General features: G+C 27.7%; 1 protein-coding gene and 1 long non-coding RNA gene across 3 annotated transcripts in view; both read right to left on the bottom strand.

Annotated features, from left to right (window-relative positions):
* Positions 1–15,631, bottom strand: part of LOC100197965 (probable serine/threonine-protein kinase kinX) — a 15,695-nt gene extending 64 nt beyond the window's left edge. The window contains exons 1-4 of one of the 2 annotated variants that reach the window (XM_065788321.1): positions 15,511–15,631; positions 1,672–1,871; positions 1,377–1,581; positions 1–1,008 (exon numbers count right to left, since the gene is read on the bottom strand). The exon at positions 1–1,008 is cut by the window's left edge and continues 64 nt beyond it. In XM_065788321.1, coding sequence (XP_065644393.1) covers positions 62–1,008; positions 1,377–1,581; positions 1,672–1,704 — 1,185 coding nt within the window. In that variant the 5' untranslated portion in view covers positions 1,705–1,871; positions 15,511–15,631 and the 3' untranslated portion in view covers positions 1–61. Of the gene's footprint in view, positions 1,009–1,376; positions 1,582–1,671; positions 1,872–2,562; positions 2,997–15,510 lie in introns of those variants that run through there. The other variant, XM_065788320.1, reaches the window with a different exon arrangement.
* Positions 15,632–16,642: 1,011 nt separating this feature from the next.
* Positions 16,643–22,722, bottom strand: LOC136075373 (uncharacterized). Its single transcript, XR_010635876.1, has 2 exons — positions 22,505–22,722; positions 16,643–16,767 (listed from the first exon to the last, which is right to left on the bottom strand). It is a non-coding gene; the product is annotated as an uncharacterized LOC136075373 (long non-coding RNA).
* Between the last annotated feature and the right edge of the window lie 357 nt (positions 22,723–23,079).

Below are 23,079 nucleotides of genomic sequence, written 5' to 3'. Positions count from 1 at the left end.
CTTCTAATTTTTAGTCACTTATTGATTAAATTAAAGATTGAGTGTTCTACTTTTGTGTCTCTTACTTTTCTTCTTTATATTCGCCTTCGTCGACTTGTTTTTCTTTATTGTTTTCTTCTTCAACATCTGGCTTTTCTTCACTATTAGCTTCTTGAACTGGTTTTTCTTTATTATGCTCTGCTTGAGTGGTTGGCTTTTCTTCTAAGTTATCTTCTTTAACAATAGATTTGTCTTCTTTATTTTCAATTTCACCAATCGGATTTTTTTCTATACTTTTTTCTTCAGCAACTAGTTTTTCTTCACTATGTTCTTTTCCTTCAATTGGTTTTTCTTCTATATTTTCTGCTTCACCATCTGGTTCTTCTTCACTATGTTCTTCTTTTTCAACTGGTTTTTCTTCTGAATTTTTTTCTTCAACAATTGGTTCTTCTTCACTATGTTTTTCTTTTTCAATTGGTTTCTCTTCAACAATTGATTCTTCTTCACTATGTTCTTCTTTTTCAATTGGTTTTTTTTCTGAACTTTTTTCTTCATTAGCTGCTTTTTCTTCATTATGTTCTTGTTTTTCAATTGGTTTTTCTTCTGAACTTTTTTCTTCAACAACTGGTTCATCTTCACCATGTTCTTCTTTTTCAATTGGTTTTTCTTCAACAATTGGTTCTTCTTCACTATGTTCTACTTTTTCAACTGGTTTTTCTTCTAAATTTTTTTCTTCAACAATTGGTTTTTCTTCACTATGTTCTTCTTTTTCAACTGGATTTTCTTCTGTTTTTATTGTTTTGACCGTAACTTCTGTTTCTGCTGGAGTGTCTAGGGCTTCTTTATGATTGTATTCTTTGATAGGAATGTCTTCACTATTTTTGGCTTCATTCTCTTTGGCTTGTAATTCTTTAACATCAACTTCTTCGTTACCAATGAGAACAGTCTTTATCTCAGCATTATTACTCTCCTCATTGTTTGCCTTTGCCAAAGTTTCCATGTATTCTGGAGTATGGATTTGTTTCTCTTCTATGTATAAAAAAAAACATTCAGTTAATCATAAATAGACTAAAAAGGAAACAATTTACATAAGTATCTTGTATTTTTTAATGCATAAAATAATATTATGCATTTATAATTAGTTACTCGGAACTTGTAATAAATATATAAAGGAAATATATATGAAGGAAATTATTAGACTTTATTTAAAAAACAAAACAATATTTTTAATTTTAAAAAGACGAAAAAATTTAGCTTCATGCAAATTATAAAAATGTTTAGGATTAAAAATCATTAGTATTCATGTTATAGTTGTAAAACGGATTATTATTTAGAAACAATAAAATAGTATATTATATGAAGTATGTTATATAACTAAAAAAATTATCAAGACATACGAAGTTTTTCTTCTTTATTTTTGCGCTGTCTCTCGTTTTCATCGTTAATTTCTTCACTTATTGATGAATCTTGTTCATCATCTTTTTCGGTAGCAATATTTTTTTCCGGCTCTTTGTTTTCTTCGTTAGTTTCTTCCTTAGTAAATTCTTCAATTTCAATTTGTACTGGTTCTTCAGTTGAAGGTGTTTTTTCTTCAAGAGATGGCTAGTGGAAAATTGCTGTTGTTAAAGATGCTAAAGAATTTATAAACACACAGATATATAAAGTAAAAAAAAAAAGTTTTAAATTTTTTACTTCTGTTGGTTCGAATTCTTCTTGATTTGCCATTTTCTCGATATTTTCTCTAAACTTATATTCCTCTAGAGGGTCTTCTTCTTCGCTTTCTGCAAGACCCTCGCAATTTTCGTCTGGAAATTCTTTTTCTGTGTCCGATATAAAAAGTTCTTTAGCACACGGACCTTTAGTAGCTGGTTGCGGTTGGAATTTTTCTCGCGCTAAAAAATGAATAAACAACTTATTTTAAATTTACAATAACATATAAAATAATTTATATAATTTAATTTACTTGTTTGTAAACTTTCTTTGTAAATAATATTAAATAACCACTAAAGCGAAATAGCAAAGTTGTGTGTGTGCGTGTGTGTGTGTGTGTGTGTGTGTGTGTGTGTGTGTGTGTGTGTGTGTGTGCGTGTGTGTGTAGCACAAAAGGCACGCAAAGAAATATAGAGGATGTATTATAGATGACGATAAAACTTTTCGTAACTATAAATATCACAATTTGTTTAACTATAAATATCACGCATACGCAATGGTAAATTAATAATATTGCTCAACTTCTTATGTGTTAAACTTTAACAAGCTAACTGTTTTCTTTCCATTTTGTTCAAAAAAGTACTAATTCTTAGTTTTTGTTTTTTTTAAATAAGTACTGTTGCTATTTTCAACTGTACATATTATGGCTCTTTAAAAAAATGTAAATTACCTTGAGACGCATAATTTATTGAGGGCTAAAGTCCTTAATTTGCCGAAAGATAAATAATTTAGCTTATAGCCTTTAGCCTATATAAAACTTTTATTTTATATAGTATAAAAACGTAATGTTTCATAAAAAGAAACAATCAAAATTGAGCAAATTAAGTTATTTAATAAAAGTAATTACGCGAGCAAGCAAAGAAATGTAATTACGTTTGTTCAATCCCATTGGAACACAGCATGCAAGTGCGGTAAGTAGTCCAAACACGAAAAGTTTTTCCAACACTACCATTTTTACAAAAAAATATACTACGATACTGAAAGTTACTTGCGTACGAACACGTTTTTTGCTACTACTTGTACTAAGTGGCAATGGTCTGAAATCTTTAGAACTGTATTGACACTTTAAACAATAGAAATAACAGCACGATTCTGAGACCTGTCAATTGATCACTTATCTTCTTTCATTCAAAATGATAAAAACGATCGTATGTTGTTTTTTGTGATAAAAAAACGTCGAAAAATAAATAATTTACTGTCAAGCGCTTGTTAAGCCTTCATCGCTTTTTGTTCATATTTTAAAAATTATACAGAGTAGAAATTCTTTTTTTAAGAATTTTTAAAAAATCTTAAAATATTTTGAAACTATTTTGAAACAAACCCACATTTTTGAGTACTTTTAATTTAATTTTTAATGAGAAAACCTTTTTAAATTATTACTAGGTTATTTTTCAAAAATTGATAACTTTGAAAAATTCGTTTACCTTATTTAAAATAAAGCATTTATTAAAAATATTTTCAAATTATAAAAAAAATTGGTACACTCTCATGATCCAGTTCAGAAAAAAACAATTCAAACAATTTGAAAAGATATATAAATATATATATATATATATATATATATATATATATATATATATATATATATATATATATATATATATATATATATATATATATATATATATATATATATATATATATATATATATATATATATATGTTTTTTTATTGACTTAACTTAATTGACCATCCTACAATCTCAATTGAATAAGCTGTAGCAGCAAGTCATGCGAATGGTAGCGAGATTTGTTAATGGTAGCAACCCCATTTATTATTCATTTGTCGATTAGAGAATAATAAAAGTGTTATTATTTCATTTTATAAGATGTTGGATTATTTTTAATTTAATTTAAGACAAATTAATGTGTATTATTATGTAACATGACTATTAGATTATGCAACATAATTATGTAAAATGACAAAAAAGAAAAACACATAAATCGTTTTATAAAGCATCATCATACTCATAAGCAAATGTAAGCTGTGCAAATCCGTTTGCACATCGATTATATTTAAAAAACTGGCTTAAGCGTAACTTGCCTATGGGCAAACTCGATTAAATGCAAAACCGCATTTTAACTGCGCTAAAGGGTTTTAGCACTATTTTCTTCTAGAATGAACATTAAAAAACGAATATATGCTTTTTCCAATTAAAACCAAGTAGATTTATTTAGGTTTTTCTACAAGTGTATTTATCTATCAGCCATTGTATCAACTTTAGTCTTTTTAAATGTCTGATGTTTGCAATTACAAAGGTTTTCTCTTTTACAATAATAATTTCTGAACCACTCGGTACATTTACACCAGTTACCATAGCACTATTTTTTATGTGACTAGTTTACATTTAAGAAGAGTTGCAATTGTAAAAATTGCAATAAGTTGCAGTGAACAACTTTTCACACATCTTCTCCGATATAATTATATCGTCATATAACTCCGATATATTATAAACGTCATTAATGACGTTTTAATGCTTTGCTCCGCAGAAATATACCTTGTGTTGTACTTATCTTCTTGAATTAAGGTTCAACTATTTTTAAAAAGTTTTAATCTTGTAAGTTAACTTCATGTGCAAAGTTTGTTAGTGAGATTTAGGAAGCTCAGAAAATAAATGAGTACAAAGAAAAAGAGAACCCCTATTCATGTTTTTCATTAGATCTCAGTTTATTATGTATTAGTGTTCCTTTTCTTTGAATTTAAAATTGTAAAACGTTTAGTAAAATAAACAGAATAATATTAAAATTACCGTTGTCCCTAAACTAATTAAAATTAAAATTTTCATTGCGTTTTCCTATTGGTAACCTTACTTAATACATTTGTTTTTTCTTTTTATTGATACAAGTGTATTTCCCTCCCCTTCCCCATGTTGTTTGCATCTTAAACTGTTTTGGATCTCAAACTGTTTTGCATCTCAAACTGTTTTGCATCTTAAACTATTTTGCATCTCAAACTGTTTTGCATACCAAACTGTTTTGCATCTTCAAAGTGTTTTGCTACTATATTTAATTATTTGACCAGAGATAACTTTTTAGAGCATTTCACGGCAATCTGTTTTCTGATATTTAACAGTTGTTAATGGAAATGTATTTCTAACTTTTTGCAGTTTTTATTTTGTCCTGTTTGCTAAAAAAGGAATAACTTATTATAGTTTTATTGTTTTTTTTTTTAAATAATTTTCTGTTTTATACTTTTTAACTAATAGTGTACGTTGTCGCTGAAAAAAAAATCTCAGTATCATAATTTGACTTTAAAGTTAGTATCGAAGTTGTGTATTCCGTCGGGATATTTTATTTTTATGATTTATGTTTGATGCTAAGTCAGAACATATTTACAATTTTTAGCTTCAATTATATAATTCAACTCCTTAACTTTATATAAAATCAAAATCTTTGTTATGATTATATTTTTAATTATTTATATATGCATTTTATCTAAACACGTATCTATTCTTTTTTTTTTTTTTTTTTAAATAACTTTTTTCTGTTCTGTGTTATACTTCGGTGATTGCGATAAAAATGTTAATAACAGTAAAAAAAACTTTACTGCAATGAAAAAAGTTTCATAACGTTTTCGTCATTTGAACTCTTAAATTAAAACTCAATTCACTATTTAAAATGGTATGAATAGGAATCAAAACATTGGTTAAAAAATTGCTCAAAATTAACGTGTTTGTTTTTTCTCATTTTTAAATCAAATGGCTTTGATCTAAAAAGCTTGATTTTTATTCTTAAGGCTTTGCGCAACGTTGCAGAACCTGAAACGTGTGTAATTTGCGGAATAAATTATAAAAATGTTTTTAAACGTTAAAATTAACGTTTCACTTCCATAATCATAATCATAGATCAAAGTTTTTGCGGAACTATTTAATAGCTGAACTTGTGCAGCTTCTTGATTTAAGAACTTTAGTTTGAAAAACTCTCGAGACAAAACCGTTCTAAAGATTTCAAATGTTTTTTAAAGATCTCACAGCTGAAAAGTTACTATGATAAAAGTGTTTAAAATTTTTTTAAATTCTATTTTAGCTTAGTTGTAAAAATATTTTAATAAATATAGAAAATAAATATTTATAAATGAGGCAATTAAAGGGAAAAGCGACTAAAGAAAATTCTAAAATGAAAAGAGAAAGAAAAGAGGCATTTCGTCAAGGGCACCAAAAAGTTTTAACAATTGCATTGCCAGTATTGTTAGCAATAGCAGCTTTTATTGTGTTGTTTGTAATAATTAAAACGAGCAAGAAACTAGAAGCTTAAGTAAAGCTGAGAAATCAGTTTTGGATGAACAGCAATAATGAATTTAAGAATTATTTTTGTATGGATTATATCATAGAAAAATATAGTATTTTTGTACTATCAGTTATTTTTTTCAAAATATTTGTGAAAAAAGAACTTATAAAATTTAATAAGAAAATTGATTACGATATAAATATGATAATCATATTGTTTGAATTTGCTTGACTAGCTATCAATTTAACTGATTAAGATGAAATTTAATATTTTAAATGTAATGGTAATAAAAAAATAATATTTTTATGATATACTATATCATTAAAATATTATTCAAAAATTTGAAATTGTTAGCAATTTTATTTTTTTATTATTTAAATTCTATAAAACAAAGTTTTGATTTAAATTATTTAAATAACTTTCTGCACAATTTTTAATTGTTTTTAAATAAATAGTTAAGGATTTAAAATTGTTTTAGACAGTATTACTTTTATACTTGGTTATTTTCATGATCAATTATGATAAAAATTTTATACTGATTAAGAATTTGATGAGAATGAAATCTAAAATGAAAAGAATGTGCTTTAATTTATTTAAAATTTTAGGAAATAACACCAAAAATTCCAATCTTTAAAACGCCATCATGATTGAGTTTCTTTTAAAGTATGACTTCAAGTGCAACATAATTTTCAATATTGGATGTCAAAACCAGTCACTCATTAAATGCACGCATTTAAGAGTGTCTATACAATACGTTAGTTTTATATAGATTTATATGTTTCTATCTTATCAGTTACTGCATGTGGATTTATTCTTAACTCTTTGTGTCAGATTATATATGTATATTTGTTTACATATGTTCTTTTATTTCAGTTGTAAGATGAATTACTGAATAGCAACACAGTAGTGAAATTATTTTCTAATATTTATATTAACAATAATGTTATTTTTATTTAAAAAACATATATTTCTAGATAATTTAAAATAAAAAAGGTCAATTGCAAACATCTTTAGTTTAATTTTTACAGCATTTTATAGCATTTGTATGTCATTTTCCTGTCTTTATATTTATATCCTAAATTTGTATTTGTAACTTTTTATATATATATATTTCATATATTTCTGCGCAAGTCATGAAATTGCCCATTTATGAGATAGGTGTTTGTTTCATACATACGCGCATATATACATACATACATACATACATACATACATACATACATACATACATACATACATACATACATACATATATATATATATATATATATATATATATATATATATATATATATATATATATATATACATATATATATATATATATATATATATATATATATATATATATATATATATATATATATATATATATATATATATATATATATATATAAAAGTTCCATACATTTGCAAAAGGGCCTCAAATTTGCAAATAGACCCCCTAAATTTGCTGTGCCCCCCCCCCCCCCCTAATAGTGGTGTCTGGGGGAGTCTAGTCATGGTTCTGTGTGTGTATGTGTGTGTGTGTGTATGTGTGTATATATATATATATGTATATGTATATATATATATATATATATATATATATATACATACAGAGTTGTTAGCCCTTGACCATGGCCTTGGCCTGGTCTTAACCTTGGCCTGGCCTCAAGGCCAAAAATTTAGGCCTTAACCTTGGCCTTGAAACTGTTGACCTTGGTCTTGAAAATTTTGGCCGTAGCCTTAAAAAAAATACATATTTTCTTAATGATTTCATAGAGTTTTGCGCATAACCTTGATCTATTTTTACAAAATGTGGTTTTATTGTCACAGCACTTGCCACTTACAGTTTTGTTAATAATTGGCCTTAATGTAAGGCAATAATTGAAGTATTTGGTCTTAAAAATGTTTGCGTAGGCCTTGGCCTTGAAGCTCCTAATCTAATATGTATGTATGTATGTATGCATGTATGTATGTATGTATGTATGTATGTATGTATGTATGTATGTATGTATGTATGTATGTATGTATGTATAACTAAGTTAAAAGAACAGTTTAAAAGTTTAAAGAACAGAGCAATAATAAATTATTAAAAACACTTATCTAAATTTGTTTAGAAGAAACTTAGATGTGTGTTTTTACTAATTTATGTATATATATATGTGTGTATATATATATATATATATATATATATATATATATATATATATATATATATATATATATATATATATATATATATATATATATAATAAAAATAATAATAATAATAATAATAATATTCAGAAATGGTAATAATTTTAAATAAAAATAAGTAGCTTAAATTTTTTTTACAAAAAAAATTGAAAATGTCGTTTTTTATGACATTTGGTAGCATTATTTTTTCAAAAAGATTTTAATAGAAAATATTATGAATTTGAAAATCACTATAAAACTGGTTTTGAGATCTAAGTTAGTATACTTTTGAAGAAAAAATCACTGATATATGGGGCCCAGCGTATAATTAAGGGTCATGGTGGGTCAGGGATAGATCCAGCATTTTTTGTCTTTGAGATAATTAACTTCCAGACCTGAAGCAAACTTTAAACATTTGTATGTTTATACTTATGTCAAATAAGAATGCTTTGCAAAAAATTGCAATAACTGGAGCCTGGGAACAAAAAAGTCCCACATTTTTTTGCCTCCTCTGCCCCAAACGTAAGAGTAACAAGTTGTTAAAATGTCTTTTTTTAACTAGACATATATGCATCGATAAATTTCGTAGTAAAACATTTCAGTGCGAAATTTTATATTTTATATATTTTAAAAAAAATTTTTTTTCCCAGGCTTCAATCAATACAATTTTTTGCAAAGCATCCTTATTTGACATAAGTATAAACAATAAATGTTTGGAGTTTGCTCCATGTTTGGAAGTTAGTTATCTCAAAGACCAAAAAATGCTGGAGCCGCCCCTGTGGCGGATAATCTTTTTCAACAAGTAAAAAAAAAAAACCAATGACTTTTTCAGTTACTTTCAAACCAAAACTGATCTATTTTTGTACAGGAAACTGAAGATACTAAAAAGTCAACCCACTAATGTATATATATATATATATATATATATATATATATATATATATATATATATATATATATATATATATATATATATATATATATATATATATATATATATATATATATATATATATATATATATATATATATATATATATATATATGTATATGTTTAGCAATTGATTAACCAATAAGAGTAAAAAGTTCAGGTAGCAAAAGAAAGATTTCAAATACGATAAGTATATTAGAAGACTTAGATATTTTAATATTTTACTAACACTTTTATATGAAATCTGTAGTATATATAGTCTCATAAGAAGCGAAATTCATAAGAAGCAAAAACCATTAACATTTTTTATCAAAAAGTACCAATCTTTTTTGTTTAAGTATTTTATGGTGACCCCTTTAAACCTCCTTTAAATATAATATTCCATTTTTTTTCTTTAGTTACAGCTTAGGTATGTTAAAAAGCCGAAGTTGAAGTTTCGTAACATTCCTAGTATAGTCGCCCACACATAATGAAACTTAATAAAAAATAACACTGTTTTACTTTTTGAAAAACAAATACTTCTCGAAATGTGAATGCAAATGCACAGTGGTTCTTAAGTGACATTTCTTGATCATTTTTGAAATTATACTTCTTCAGAGTCGTAACTAACCTAGATGTTTTCAGAATAGCATTTATTTTTAGTCTTTTTTTACAAGATAATATTTTGGGTATAGAAAATAATAAAATTGAAGAGCGTGAATTGAACCTCGTAAATGTTATTTAATTGCTTTGGATAGATTAGCATCTGAGATAAGCACAAATGATTTTTCTGACGCAAGTGATCCAACTGTTAACTTTTTATTGCATCTTTTTTTGCTTTTCAAAAGTTCAACACTTGCTTCTCTAAATCTTTCATCTCTTTTTAAACTTTTGCAAGTCGTGTATAAAGTTTGTTTGAGTTAAGCTTATTCAAGAGCTTGAAAACAGTCTTTTTTTTGTACAGACGCATCTTCAAGTAAAATTGATCTATACTACAATTGCAGCTGCAGTGTAAATCAATTGCTCTTTTAAATTTTTTTGACTTGGTAAATGAAGTTTGAAATAATTGAATTACTTTATTAGCTTCAAAGCTGCTATCTTCATATTTGAATCAACGTTATCTTCATATGTAAATCTTCATTTTACTGATTTTAAAATGACGTCTAATGACAAGTTATCTACATGTGTAAATCATCATTTTAAAATGGGTGTCTATTGGATAAGACAATTTTATTACTGCACTTTGACCATATGGTATAAAAAAATATAATTTTTAAGTCAGAGATGTGGAGTCCCAAAAAGGACTGCGGATTTGAAAGTCACAAAAAGATTACTTCCAAATTTTGGTATCCAAGAGCTCTAAAAATATAAAAGCGTTTACGGACTACTAATAGTAAAAAAAATTAAGACGTTTAGGTGAGAGGAACAATCGAATTTTTAAAATTTTTTAAATTATTAATAAAGAGTATTATACTATTGTCTTAAAGTTGTTACAAAGTTACAATTTTATTTTTCATCAGTTTAAGAGTTTTTATTGGTTTAAAATGGTAGCATAAAAAAATGACGTATAATGGTTTCAGTTCAATCCAAAATTTATTGAGCAAAAACGCTAAAGTAATCAATTTTTAACCATAAGATTAATACCATAATGGTGTTTAATAGTATGTAATTTTAGAAGGTAGATACAGGTAACCTTTTGGATTTAAAGATTTGTTTGGAAAAAATTAAAAAAATATGGAACCTCTAGGTAGCAAGCAATATCAGTGACGAATCCAGTAATTATTGGTGGTGGGGGATGTTGAAATATTTTTTTATTTTGTATCACATTTGCGTCTCCTTAAAAAAAAAGTCTTTTATTTCTAATAAATTTTAAAACTTTCAGGTTCTATTAGGGAGAGGGGGGGGGGATGCAAACCAATTCCCCCCTGGATCCGTCACTGAGCAATATTAGTACATTATTGGATATCATCGCCAAGACATAAGAATTGCGCCAATATTGACAAATAATATTGCATTAATATTGTTTGTTCAAGATTAAAATACCTAAATGGGAGTATTGGTAATAAAAATAAATTATATAATAAATAAATAATATTCAAATAATAAATAAGTATTATAATAATGAAATATTATTGCAAATATAATAAATAAACAAATATTTTGCATTGCTTGGCAAAAAAATGTCAATATTATTGAAATACTAATATTGTCAGTATTAACCCAATATTGTTTGTCAGTATTGGCTTATATTTCATATACCTATATCGGCCGATATTGACTAATGTAGCGCAAATATTTTTTTTCCAATATTAGAATTTCTATATTGGACAAAAAATATTTGCGCTATATTAGTCTACATTAAGTCGCCCAAAGATAAAGACTCTCTGTAAGCGGAACTAGAAGAAGCTGTCGTATAGTCTTGAAATTGATATATGCTGTTCAATATTGATTAATGTAAGATGATTCATTTTGGCCGTCATTAAATAAAGTCAATTCGAGACTATTCAATGATTGACACGGTTAGACACGCGTCAAGCAATAAAATCTCTAAAATTGAATAAGACCTTAGGGTCGTTTCTTTTTTTTTTTTCTGCTTCATGATATCGGATAACCTGAAAGTGTAATTGCTGATATGGGGGGTATCAAATGCAAACTGCATGGTAAACTCAAAAAAGCTGTTCGTAGTAGATCAAAATCTTTAGTGAATACTCTATTTGACTATGGTCTCATTTGGAAATTGTGGTGCAGGCCAGGTTACCTCATCTAATGAAAGATTCTCGAGAAAAGTCAACATCGATTGACTGAGACTTATTTACTTACTTAGAGATTATGTCTAAACTGCATCGGTATTCCGCACTAAAACAGCGGAGGATTAGAAGAAGCTTTATTGAACAGTTTAAAGTAGAGTTTGAAAAAGGTTATGATATAACAAAATTCGTGCCTTGGACTCTTAGTCGCCTGGAAAAATTCCTCATTTAGTAAAGAGAGACTTCAATTTATTTTAGTGAAGAGAGACTTTAGTGAAGAGAGACTTCAATTTTTTATAAACAAAGTAGTCAGATCATGAAATGCTTTTCCCCAAAACACTATTGGTGTAATAAACGTGAATAAGTTCAAAGACTTTTTAATATAACTAAACTGATACCTCGCGGGATCATGAAACTATCATAACAAAGAAGCCTGTTGCTTTTCTTTGCTGAATATTGTTCTTTTTATTTGATTGTAAAATAAATATTTTCAAACTTATATTTGCACAATATTACTGGCCAATATTGGTAAGTCAACATTGTCTCAAATTTGTTTTTCTATACCGGCCAATAATGACATGTTTACATTTTTGTATACTTTTTAAAAATAATTCTTTTGATTGTTTTTATTTTACTTTTGTTATAATTTTATTCTTATCTCTTCAAGCTTTATATGTAAATTTATTTTAAATTATTGATATATTGTAGTTTATTGCTGTCGTCTAGCTATTTGCCTTATCAACGTCTCCTTATAATAGTATAATTTTAAACTTACAACGTTAAAAAGTAAAGAAAATAATATTATATTCTTGAAATTAGAAATATTAATACAAAAGTAAATCTTAACTTAATTACCAATTAAAAACAAACACTATTTTATATAGTTTTTCTTTCTCGATTTTTTTTTTTAGTTTTTTCTTTTTCGTTTTCGTTATTTTATATTTCGTTAATTCATTATTCTCTCAACGATTCCTTGAGAAATCTTTTTAAAATTATACGTGTATATTGAGTATACACGTCATAATTTTAAAAAGATTTCACAAAGAATCATTGAGAGATCGTATATTAAATGTTTGTAATGTAATTTTAAAAATTTAAATATTTCCATTTATTTCTTAAAGAAAAGTTCAACTCTGTTTTCAAACTTTTGTGAAAGTCTTATTTTTTTAGTAAAGGTTTCCTTACCATTGAAATATATATGAAAATATATTTCTAAAATAAGTTTTCCAAATAACAAGTCTCTAAAAACTTTATCTTGCTATAGCGCTGTAATCAAACAATAAAAACTTAAAAGAATTGCGATGCGGGTGTTCCTTGTTTTTAAAATTTAAAACCCACTCATAATACTTTGGTACAGGAGTACATTTGGATTTGTTATACATTGCATATAAAGTTTGGGTATTTAGATAGTAATATTTATCGTTTTTTGAGATCAAGTTTTCTTAATTATAACTTTGTCTATCTTTTTTTTTTTCCATTCAATGGGAAGAAACTAATTAGATCTTACCATTTTTATCTCAAGTTCTGTGGCTTAAGAAATCAGGCTGAAACGTTCTTGTAATGTCAGCATCTAAAATTTCATTTTTTTAAATAAATTTCTTTTGGTTTCAATTTTTGTTGTGGTTTTTTAACATGTTTATTGAAGAAATTTAAAAAAATTTGAAGAAATTTGAAGATGTTAGAACTGCTTTTAGTTTATTAGTAAGGTTTATAATTTCTATTTTCATCTCACTTCTATTCCACTTGTTTTCATCTCACTTCTATTCCACTTGTTTTCATCTCACTTCTATTCCACTTGTTTTTATCTCACTTCTATTCCACTTGTTTTCATCTCACTTCTATTCCACTTGTTTTCATCTCACTTCTACTCCACCTATTTTCATCTCACGAGGCATATCTCTATTTAATCGGCAGATCTTTCTTCCCCATAAAAAATCATTTAATTTAGCTTCTATTTTACTAAGCTCAAATTTGTTATAGGCATTATAATAGCTAGGTTACACCTATTTTAGGGAATTATAACGGAATTTAATAAACAAGTTTTTTCCTTTTTATAGAAAGTTAGTATTTTTTTATATTTGTATATTTTTATATATTTGTTTTTAATCAACTATTTATTATATGGTGATGCTTGGGCTATTTCCTAAAAACTACTCATCTAAAAATCATCATAATCTGTGCTGCATATTGTATCTTCATTTTTACTTATATTAAAATATACACGTTGCTTTATTTCTATTTAGCTAGAATTAGCAGGTTTAAGAGTTTAAATAAAGAATTGAAATGCAATTGACAGTGGCAAAGAAATGTAATGCATTAACTTGAAAGCTTGCACGTTGTGTTGAAAATCACATTAACACTGAATAAACTCTTTTTATATTCGACTTATTGACAAAGAACTTCTAAATTCAGTCTGATATGAGTTACCAACTCATACTCCATTTGAACAGAAGTCATACATTTTATAGATTCAAGTGACTTCAACGGCATTTGGACTGGGTTTAAATTTGTTTGAAAAAAAAGAAGTCTGCACTTCTTTTTTTTCAAAGTGCTCTGTGTGAAACTGATTGCTTTCATGCATTTTTAATTCCCGTTTTATTCTTTTTTACAGTCTCAATAGCTGTTGCCATAACAACACCAAAACTTTGACATATTTTCCTTGAATGAAAAAGAGGTATCGGTATAAAACTTTTAAATTTATTCAAATTTTGTCAAGCTAAACTTAGAATATCTTAAGAAGTATTGTATTTTATTAATGCCATTGAATGTAAAAGCTATTTCAAATTGATTATACTTTTAGCAATAATATTGCAAAATTTATAATTAATTTAAAGTCTTTAATGTACTCAATAACCTGATTAATATTTTAAAATTTTTTTTTTATTATTAAATAATGTAAAATGCTGCAAAAGCTATGATTTATTTACTTTTTAAACCTTTGAGTTGACCAACTGTCATAAGATGTACTTAGCAACAAAAATTTCAGTGTATCGTTGAGTACTTTGAAAAAAATGTGCAGAAAAAAATTGAACTCGGTCCCAGCGTCGTTTTAATCACATGTTCGATTTCTTTTAAAATGAAATTCTAAAGATGCATACAAGTAGTCTTCATAAAAATGATTTGGAGCAAAAAACAAAGACAATAAGTCGATAATATTTTAAAAAGCAAAGGAATTCTCTTATAGCATATTTTGCATATACTTACTTATAGCATATCTCTTATTGCATAATTTGGCTTCGTAGAATTTTGTTTTGGTCAGAGGGTTAATTTTTATTATAAGTTATAAAAACAGAGGGTTATGTAATAGGTATATATTAGTACTGATAAATTCGTAATAAAACTTAGGCTTCATTTTTTCAGTTTTTCAATAGTGGTTGCTTTAGATAAACCCCAAGGGCTTGTCTCAACTAAACAACAATAAAAAACTAAAAAATTAATATTATATAATTTAAAAAAAATTTCGTCTAAAAAATGGTCAATTTATAGATATCAAACGTACGAGCAATACCCGGTTTTAAAATGGTAGCTATGTGGCTAAAAGCGCTTTTTTTGTGAGCAATTAACTAAAATTAAATAAAATCATTAAGCAATAAATTTAGATTAAAAAAGACTTAATCTTGGTTAGATTTTTTTAGAATTAAAAAATACTTTATTTAGTACTTAATATCGACATGTTAAATAAAGTAAAAACATGTTTAATAAGGTAACATGTTTAATAAAGTAATAGATATCTTTTTTACAATTACTTTTTCTATAAACAAGTTTAAGTTTGACTTACTATCAAAAAGTTGTTCAAAGCCAAAGATTATAACTCCCTATAAAAGAAGATCAGACTGAAATTCTGACGAATAATTTGTTTCTAACATTTTATATCATCTATGCTTACCCCATTATTCAATTGTGAACATAAATAATTTATTGTCTGTTATAAATAATTTTGAGTTTTTACCTCAAGTATTTTAAACCACATTCAACTTTTTTTTTTCTTTCATTTTCTTATTTTTAATATTTATTAACTCAAAACAATAACTATTTTTTGGCGCATTTTTTTATTTGATTGTGTGACTTTTTTTAACTGCATATAAATATTTTATGGGAATAATTGAATTTTTTTGGCGTTGTTTTGGTGCGGTTTAGTTTTTTTGGTAAATATTTAAACTCAATTATCTACTCCTTTTTTACTAGTGGCCGAGGCAACTGTGTTTCTTTAGCCGAGAACCAAGAGGCCCTATGTCTACTTTTTGTGTTTCCGAGAAAATCAACTTTTAAATTTAGTATTTAAAGGCGTTCTACCAGAATGTCCGATTAATTTTTCAAACATTTTAAAAAGTTGCATCGTTTTAAAGAGTAGATTTATTGGACGCATACTCCATTGATTGTTGAATATTTATTAAAAATAGACAGAAAAAACACAAAATTTGGACATACCACGGCGTTCATTTTTGTTCAAAAAACTCCCGATTCTCAGTTTGCGCGTGTTATCACACGTACTATCATAGTAAGTGGAAACCATGTATGAATAATAGTAAAATTTTAATAGACCAATCAATATCAATAGTTTTTGCGACTGGTTTCTATCGGTACAGATATTTTGCGCTAAGCTTGAATTTTAGTTAAAAGAAAACAAAGCGTATGTTTATGTACTTCATCCTACCATTTTTTAAATTATATATTGAGATTATACTTTCACATTGATAACATAATACCAATTTAATATTTGCAGAAAAAATATTACGAAAATTGGACACTCCACTTATAATTGTACTTCTGAATAAAAATTAATTATTAAAAAACTAAAGATCTATAGGTAAAATAATTTTTTAAACTTAAAATTTTGTGAAACACCAAAATTGAACATCTCCAACAATAATTTAAAGAAATTATGAAATATAAGTTATCTAATTAGTAAATAAAATAAAGGGAAAATTCTTCTAAGAAAATGCTGCTATAAAAGTTATTTTAAATTGGTTTGTAGTTAATGGTTCTTTTGATTTCGTTGCAGGAAGGTAAGTCGTCAAGTACAGCCTGACAATACCTAAAAAACAAAAATAAAAAATTACTACTGTCCTATTAATTTATCATACATGTTCTATTTTCATTCTATTTGTAAATTCTATTTCATAAATCTACACACACTGTAATTTACATAGTTGAACAGCCTAGCTTTAGATATGTCGTGGATTAAATAGCTAACCTTAACTTAATCTTAAACCAATAGAATAATTTATTCTTAAACCAATATAATAACCTTAAATCAATAGAACTACAATATACATCTACACCTTAATTTATTTAAAAAAAAAAAAAAATCATAACATTAAAAAAGGTGTCATCTGATTGATATTTTTATAACAGGTAATATTTATAAAAATAGAAATAAATTATTTTCATATTTTGAATATCTTATCTTTTTTACGAAGGTTATATGAAAATATCTTGAAATGATATAAATAAAATCCAAGTCTAAAAAAATATATTGATTAATTTGAACAAATACAATTTCTGAAATTGAGATATAATCAAAATGCAAAAGGATTTTCAGAAATAAAACGAAACCAAAAAATTTGTTGCTTGTACATTTTTTTTTGATGTTTTCCAGCACAAACTTTTTAATAAAAAGCCATAAAACTGAGCAGCCTTGCAAGTCATTACATCTGTGATACCTATTTTGAAATTCACAATACTTGAAGTAATCATTTTGTGACATACAAATCCAGAGTTCTTTTGGGTCTCCGCATCCCTGCTTGGATCATGGCTTTACTTAGATAACCTTAACACAAACATCAAGTTTTTAATAATCTGATATCTTGTATCAGATTACTATAACCTCATACAAAGTATATCTGATACCATGTATCAGGTGTTTTTCAACTTTGAAAAACAAACTACAAATTGTTTTTGTTTTTGAACATGCAAATGACAACATATAAATGTATATTAATGAATATAAATGAGAGAAACATAGTTGTTTAAGATATACACTAACATTGTATGAAAAGTTATGAATATAAAACATTTTAATCAGTAAAAATAGAAAATTTGTGAACACTTCAGCTCACTACTTATATAATGTAACATATTTGAATGGTCATTTGAATTTATTAATTATAATTCTTAAAATACTTTTTTGTAGCTGTTTATACATTTTATTTACAGTAGTACCAGTCTTTACATTCCTGGAGGTCTTTCAATAATAAAACTGCTGTAACCAATAATAAACTTGTTTATCAACTTAATGATAACTTAATAATAAGTTAATAATATGTAACCAAGTAAAAAGTTTATCCGTCATAAAAATATTTAATGAAGTTACAATACAAGTATACAAAAAAAAATGCAGAATAAAATCCAGACAATTTTAAAATTTAATGAGCATAACTTTGTGTTGTATCACATCAAAAAGAACTTTACAATTATGTCTTTATATTATATACAAATACGTCTATATACATATGGAATTATTTACAAGTAACGCAAGTCAATCGTTAGCTTTAAAACAATCATTAAATTTAATTACACTTTACACTTCCCCTTGGTCATAACGACCATCTCTTCTCAAGGACTAAAACGCTCAGGAGCCCTCCTTTCCGGCGTGCTTCTTCGTAACACTGGTGTCTTGTTTGTTTTTTCTCCAGGCAGCACAACGTATAGTTATTTGTCACCTCTTACTTGTCCAAGATCTTCATTCGAATTGCTGTCAACTCTTACTTGTTTTGGGTCTCATACATGTCGACAAATTTTGTCAACTTCTACCTTTTGCTCCGAGATTATCCCTGTAATTATTCCAATCTTAAATTGAGAGTCGCATCTGTTATCCGGGGGTTTGACCCATACTTTATCGCCAAGTTTGAATTCGTTGGTTATCTTCTTAAAAGAATCACGTGCATTCCTATTGTTAATAATTCCTCTTACTCTAAGTTTGTATCGATATAACTTATTTTAAGGTGCAATAGAAGACTTAAAACTATCTTGGACTGACGTCATACCAATAAACTGCCTCCAGTATGCTGCACGGAACTCTCTTTGCCGTTCTTTTGACAGTTCGGTGATGTCGTTCTGCAATTCCCAGAAGGTACATAAGCGCACCCGAATTGAAGTTTAACGTTTCAGTTATTCACAAACTGCAGTATCATTGTCCGTCAGTATTTCATCCGGACCTCCTGGTTTGAAAAATATCGCGTTTAATTCTTTAATAACACATATACTGGTTTGATCTTTAAGATATCGCCATATTGCATACCGTGTAGGTCCACAGTTAATTAAAAAAAGATAGTGCTGCCCCTCATAATGAATTATGTCCATGCCAAGTCGTTGCCACGCTCTCTCTACTTCTATTTCCCCTTTCGGCCATTTTATTGGACTTGGATCAATTGATTGACAGGCTATGAATTTCTCAAAACTTGTTTTTCTTCTTCCTTGCTCACTAACAGGTCGATTTTACGAACAATCTACAATGTTTTCTTCACGCCATAATGTCCTGTAGGTCTATGAACGTGCTCGATTTCTTTGGAAGATAGCGAAGTACTAATAATGCCACTTTCTGCCATTTCAGAGGGTTTATCAACCAATTTTAACCAACTATTGGGCACTCTAGTAAGGATCAATCAAGTTAACTTCCGAAGCAATTAGCTTAATATCCACTTTGAGTTGGTATTAATCCACTATAATTGCAATATTCTGGAGTCTTCTTATCAGCATTTCGTTTTATGCTTTTGTCCTCAATCGAGATTTTCCTGTGAGTGAATCGGTAACCCAATGGAATACCGCTTTCGAATCGGTGCAGATGTGCAAAACTTCCACTTTCCAGTTTAGACCATATTTAGTCCTTTAATTACTGCATCAAGTTTGGACATTTTTATTTGTGTTGTGTCATCTTTTCTACACCAACATACGTCTTCGATTATATTCGGAATTTCACCAAAATTGTTATCTCTTTTCCAACACAACTTTTTGTTTTCCATTCCGACTCGTAAACCAAGAACTCTATAGAGTCCATAGGTTTCCAAATGATCAAGTACGCGACGAACAGGTATTATGTCTTTATTAACAAAAATATCATAAATGTATGATGACGTTCCTTTCCAGATTGTTTCGTCTTGAGATAGCACTTTATCCAATACCACTTTCATTATGACTGGCGCAACGTTTAGTCCGAATCCCAACGAGTTAAACAAAATCTTTGTCCACGGAACACAACAGCTTGGTAAGCCCTGAGTTTCTCATCGATTTTTAGTTGCATGTAAGCTGAAGATAAATCAATTATTGAAACATTTTCTCCAAACCGTCTCCAGTCTCGAAGTTTATTAGCACACGCATCTGTGTTCGCAGTGAATGCTTCAATAATCGTGTTCAGCTCCCTGAAGTCCAGTACAGGTTGTACTTTTCTTTTGTTTCGCTGCACCGCTACCATGAGAAATACCAAACCCTTTATTGGACCGTGTTTCTTCAAATTGTACTTTTGCAGCCATTTTTTCTCAATCCACCCTTCAATTTCTTTTTCGTAATCGTTTTTTATGCCAACAGGGACTGTGTATTCACAATCTTATTCACAAGGATGAGTATTATTATTCCAATTCCGCGTAATTGTCCATTCTCGATTTTGTTTCTCAAACGAAGCTGTGAAATCCCGAGCTGTTATATTCAAATCACTGATATCTTTAGGTATATCACTTCTTAGTCCAAGTAAACACGATTCATTTCTTCCCATAAAACAAGCATCACGAGTTGCAGGTATTGATACTCCACCAAAAGCCACTATTCCACCCATACCCATCAAAAAACAGTAGCCAAGTGGTTTGAAGTAAACTACAAGTGCTTCCACTAAAACTTCATTTCTATTTGGTGTGACAATTTGAGTTCGGCTAACGCCTTCGCACTGTTGTTATTGTCCATTTGCAGTTTCCACGCTAACTACTTTCTTCGTAATTTTTGGCGCACATTTTTTATAAATGATGCAGCAGGTACATCCTGAGTCGATCAACACATCCCGAAGAACGCTGTTAATATCTAAGCTTATATTAAATAACGCCATTATTGATTGTTTAGGGAGAGAACTGGCGCAAATATCTTCTCCCTTTCCACGTTTTTTTGACACATTCTTGATATGTGTCCTTTCTCTTGGCACGAGTAACACAAAACATCGCTTGGATCCCGTCTTCAACCTGACTTGTTTTGATTACTACTTCTTCGTAAATGACAATCTCTTGCAAAATGATTGGGGAGTTTACATTCATAGCAAATTGGTTGAGTTTGATCTTCAAGCGACCTTGGCTCAGCACGTCGTTTTGTTACAGCAGCAGCAGCAGCAAAATTTTCATTCGTTCCATCGTTCCGTTCTTCAATCAAAAGTGCTCTTGTTCACGCAAGTACTTGTATTGTAGTGATTAGCCATACGAGAACTTGATCTTAGCATTCGTCGAACTTCCTCAGGGAGCCCAGAAACAAAGGAACACACAATTGCTCTGTCTGGTAGTCCACCAATCAGCGTTGATAATCTTCGCAGTTCCGCCAAATAAACATCAACCGCCTCTCCATGCTTTGACTTTCTCGTCACGAAATGTTCTTAAGCTGTAAATGCATCAACGGCAAATGCTTTTAGCAACGCCTCTTTATCCGGTCAAAATCTTCTTTATCAGTTTCTGTTAACTGATGATATACTGCAAATACAATATTCGTGAGACGGAGGGGAACAACACTCGTCATATCGGTTACACCAATTAGTTTGCATACCATTTCAACTTTTTTTAGCCACTCTCCAACTGATTGTTGATCGTTTCCACTAAACCCCGGAATTAACTTTAAATCAACTTTATTTGATATTTTAGCCGAAATAGCTTGTTGTATCACATCAAAAGAACTTTTTCAGTTGAGCGTAAAACGCCTTATCTATCTTAAAACAATTCAACATAATTTATATACAAACTAATTCTCTTGATATTTACAATTCTGTCTTTACATTATATACAAATATGCCTTTATACATATGCAATTATTTACCAGTAACACAAATCAATTGTTAGCTTTAAAACAATCATTAAATATAATTACACTTTACACATTGAAATTCATGAATACGAAATAAAATAGAAAAAAAAAAATGTAAAAGTAAAAATAATAATTAATATAAACAGTTATGAAATAAATAAAAAAATTACAAATATAAACAGTTATGACGATCTAATAATAAAAATTTATTTCTCAGTTAAACACGGACAACACTGTGTCACACGTTGCAAGTTAAGATATTTGTAAATATTTTTTCATACTGTTTTATATATATTTATACCAACTAATAAATACTATTTTTATGAAATATGTTTTTTTATCAACTTTTTATCAATTTTTTTTTATTTTATCAACTATAAAATTAAAAATTTTTTTTTTTAAATGTAAAGTGACAAATAAATAAAAAATTGAATAACATTTACATTTTAACATTTAAAATAAAGTCTTAAAAATAGTTTGTTTGTTTTTAATCAAATAATAAAAAAATATTTTTTAAAAATGGCTGCCAGTTTTCTGAAAGTTAGCCAAACAGTCACATAGAAACATCAGAGATAAACTCATACTTAACTTTTACTTCATTTATAAAAAAAAAACGCGGTCCTTAGTGTGTTAGCTCCATATTTAGATATTTTAAAGTTAATTCATTATTTTAGGTTTTAAGACTTTTTGAGAATCAAAAATGTGTAAAAATACATATAGTCTTCCATGAACAAAAAATATAACTCCTATTTCAACATATTAACACATTAAAATATTCAACTTCTGACCAATTAAGTTATAATCCATGGTTATTTAACTGCATATTTTAGTGAAGACTGAACCAAACGTGAAAATATTCCAGTCTAGGGAATTGAAATTGGAAGCATTTAAAAATACATAAACAACATCAAACTGTATCAGTGGTCGACGGCCTTGCGCTTGAAGGGGCATCGCAAAAATATACTTGAAAAAATTAAATATTGCATCTTATTTATAACTGATGATATTTTTACATATCTTATTTTGCTTTGGTGGACGAAAATATGTTTGTTTATTATTTTTATCGTTTATTATTGGTTTTGGTGGACGTTTATTTGTCGGTTTTATCGTGGGTATTATATTACTTCAACTTTAAATAAATATCATTTTCTAAGTTTCAATGTAATTCTAACTGTTTTTGATAACATAAAAGTATTTTTAAATATTGTTCATTATTGTTTACCGGCTCTGAGCAGGGTTGCCAGATTTTTTTTTGGGCACAAGTTAAAAACGAAACAAACATAAACCAGAAATTAACCGGACCAGAAATAAACCAGACCAAAATAAAACCATAATGTTTTGTTTTAAAGTTTATGATTTATGT

Source organism: Hydra vulgaris, chromosome 01, assembly GCF_038396675.1.
Source record: "Hydra vulgaris chromosome 01, alternate assembly HydraT2T_AEP".
Classification (NCBI taxonomy): Eukaryota; Metazoa; Cnidaria; class Hydrozoa; order Anthoathecata; family Hydridae; genus Hydra; species Hydra vulgaris.
The sequence above is the reverse complement of the archived record's forward strand: the minus strand, read 5'-3'. Positions and strand labels throughout refer to the sequence as shown.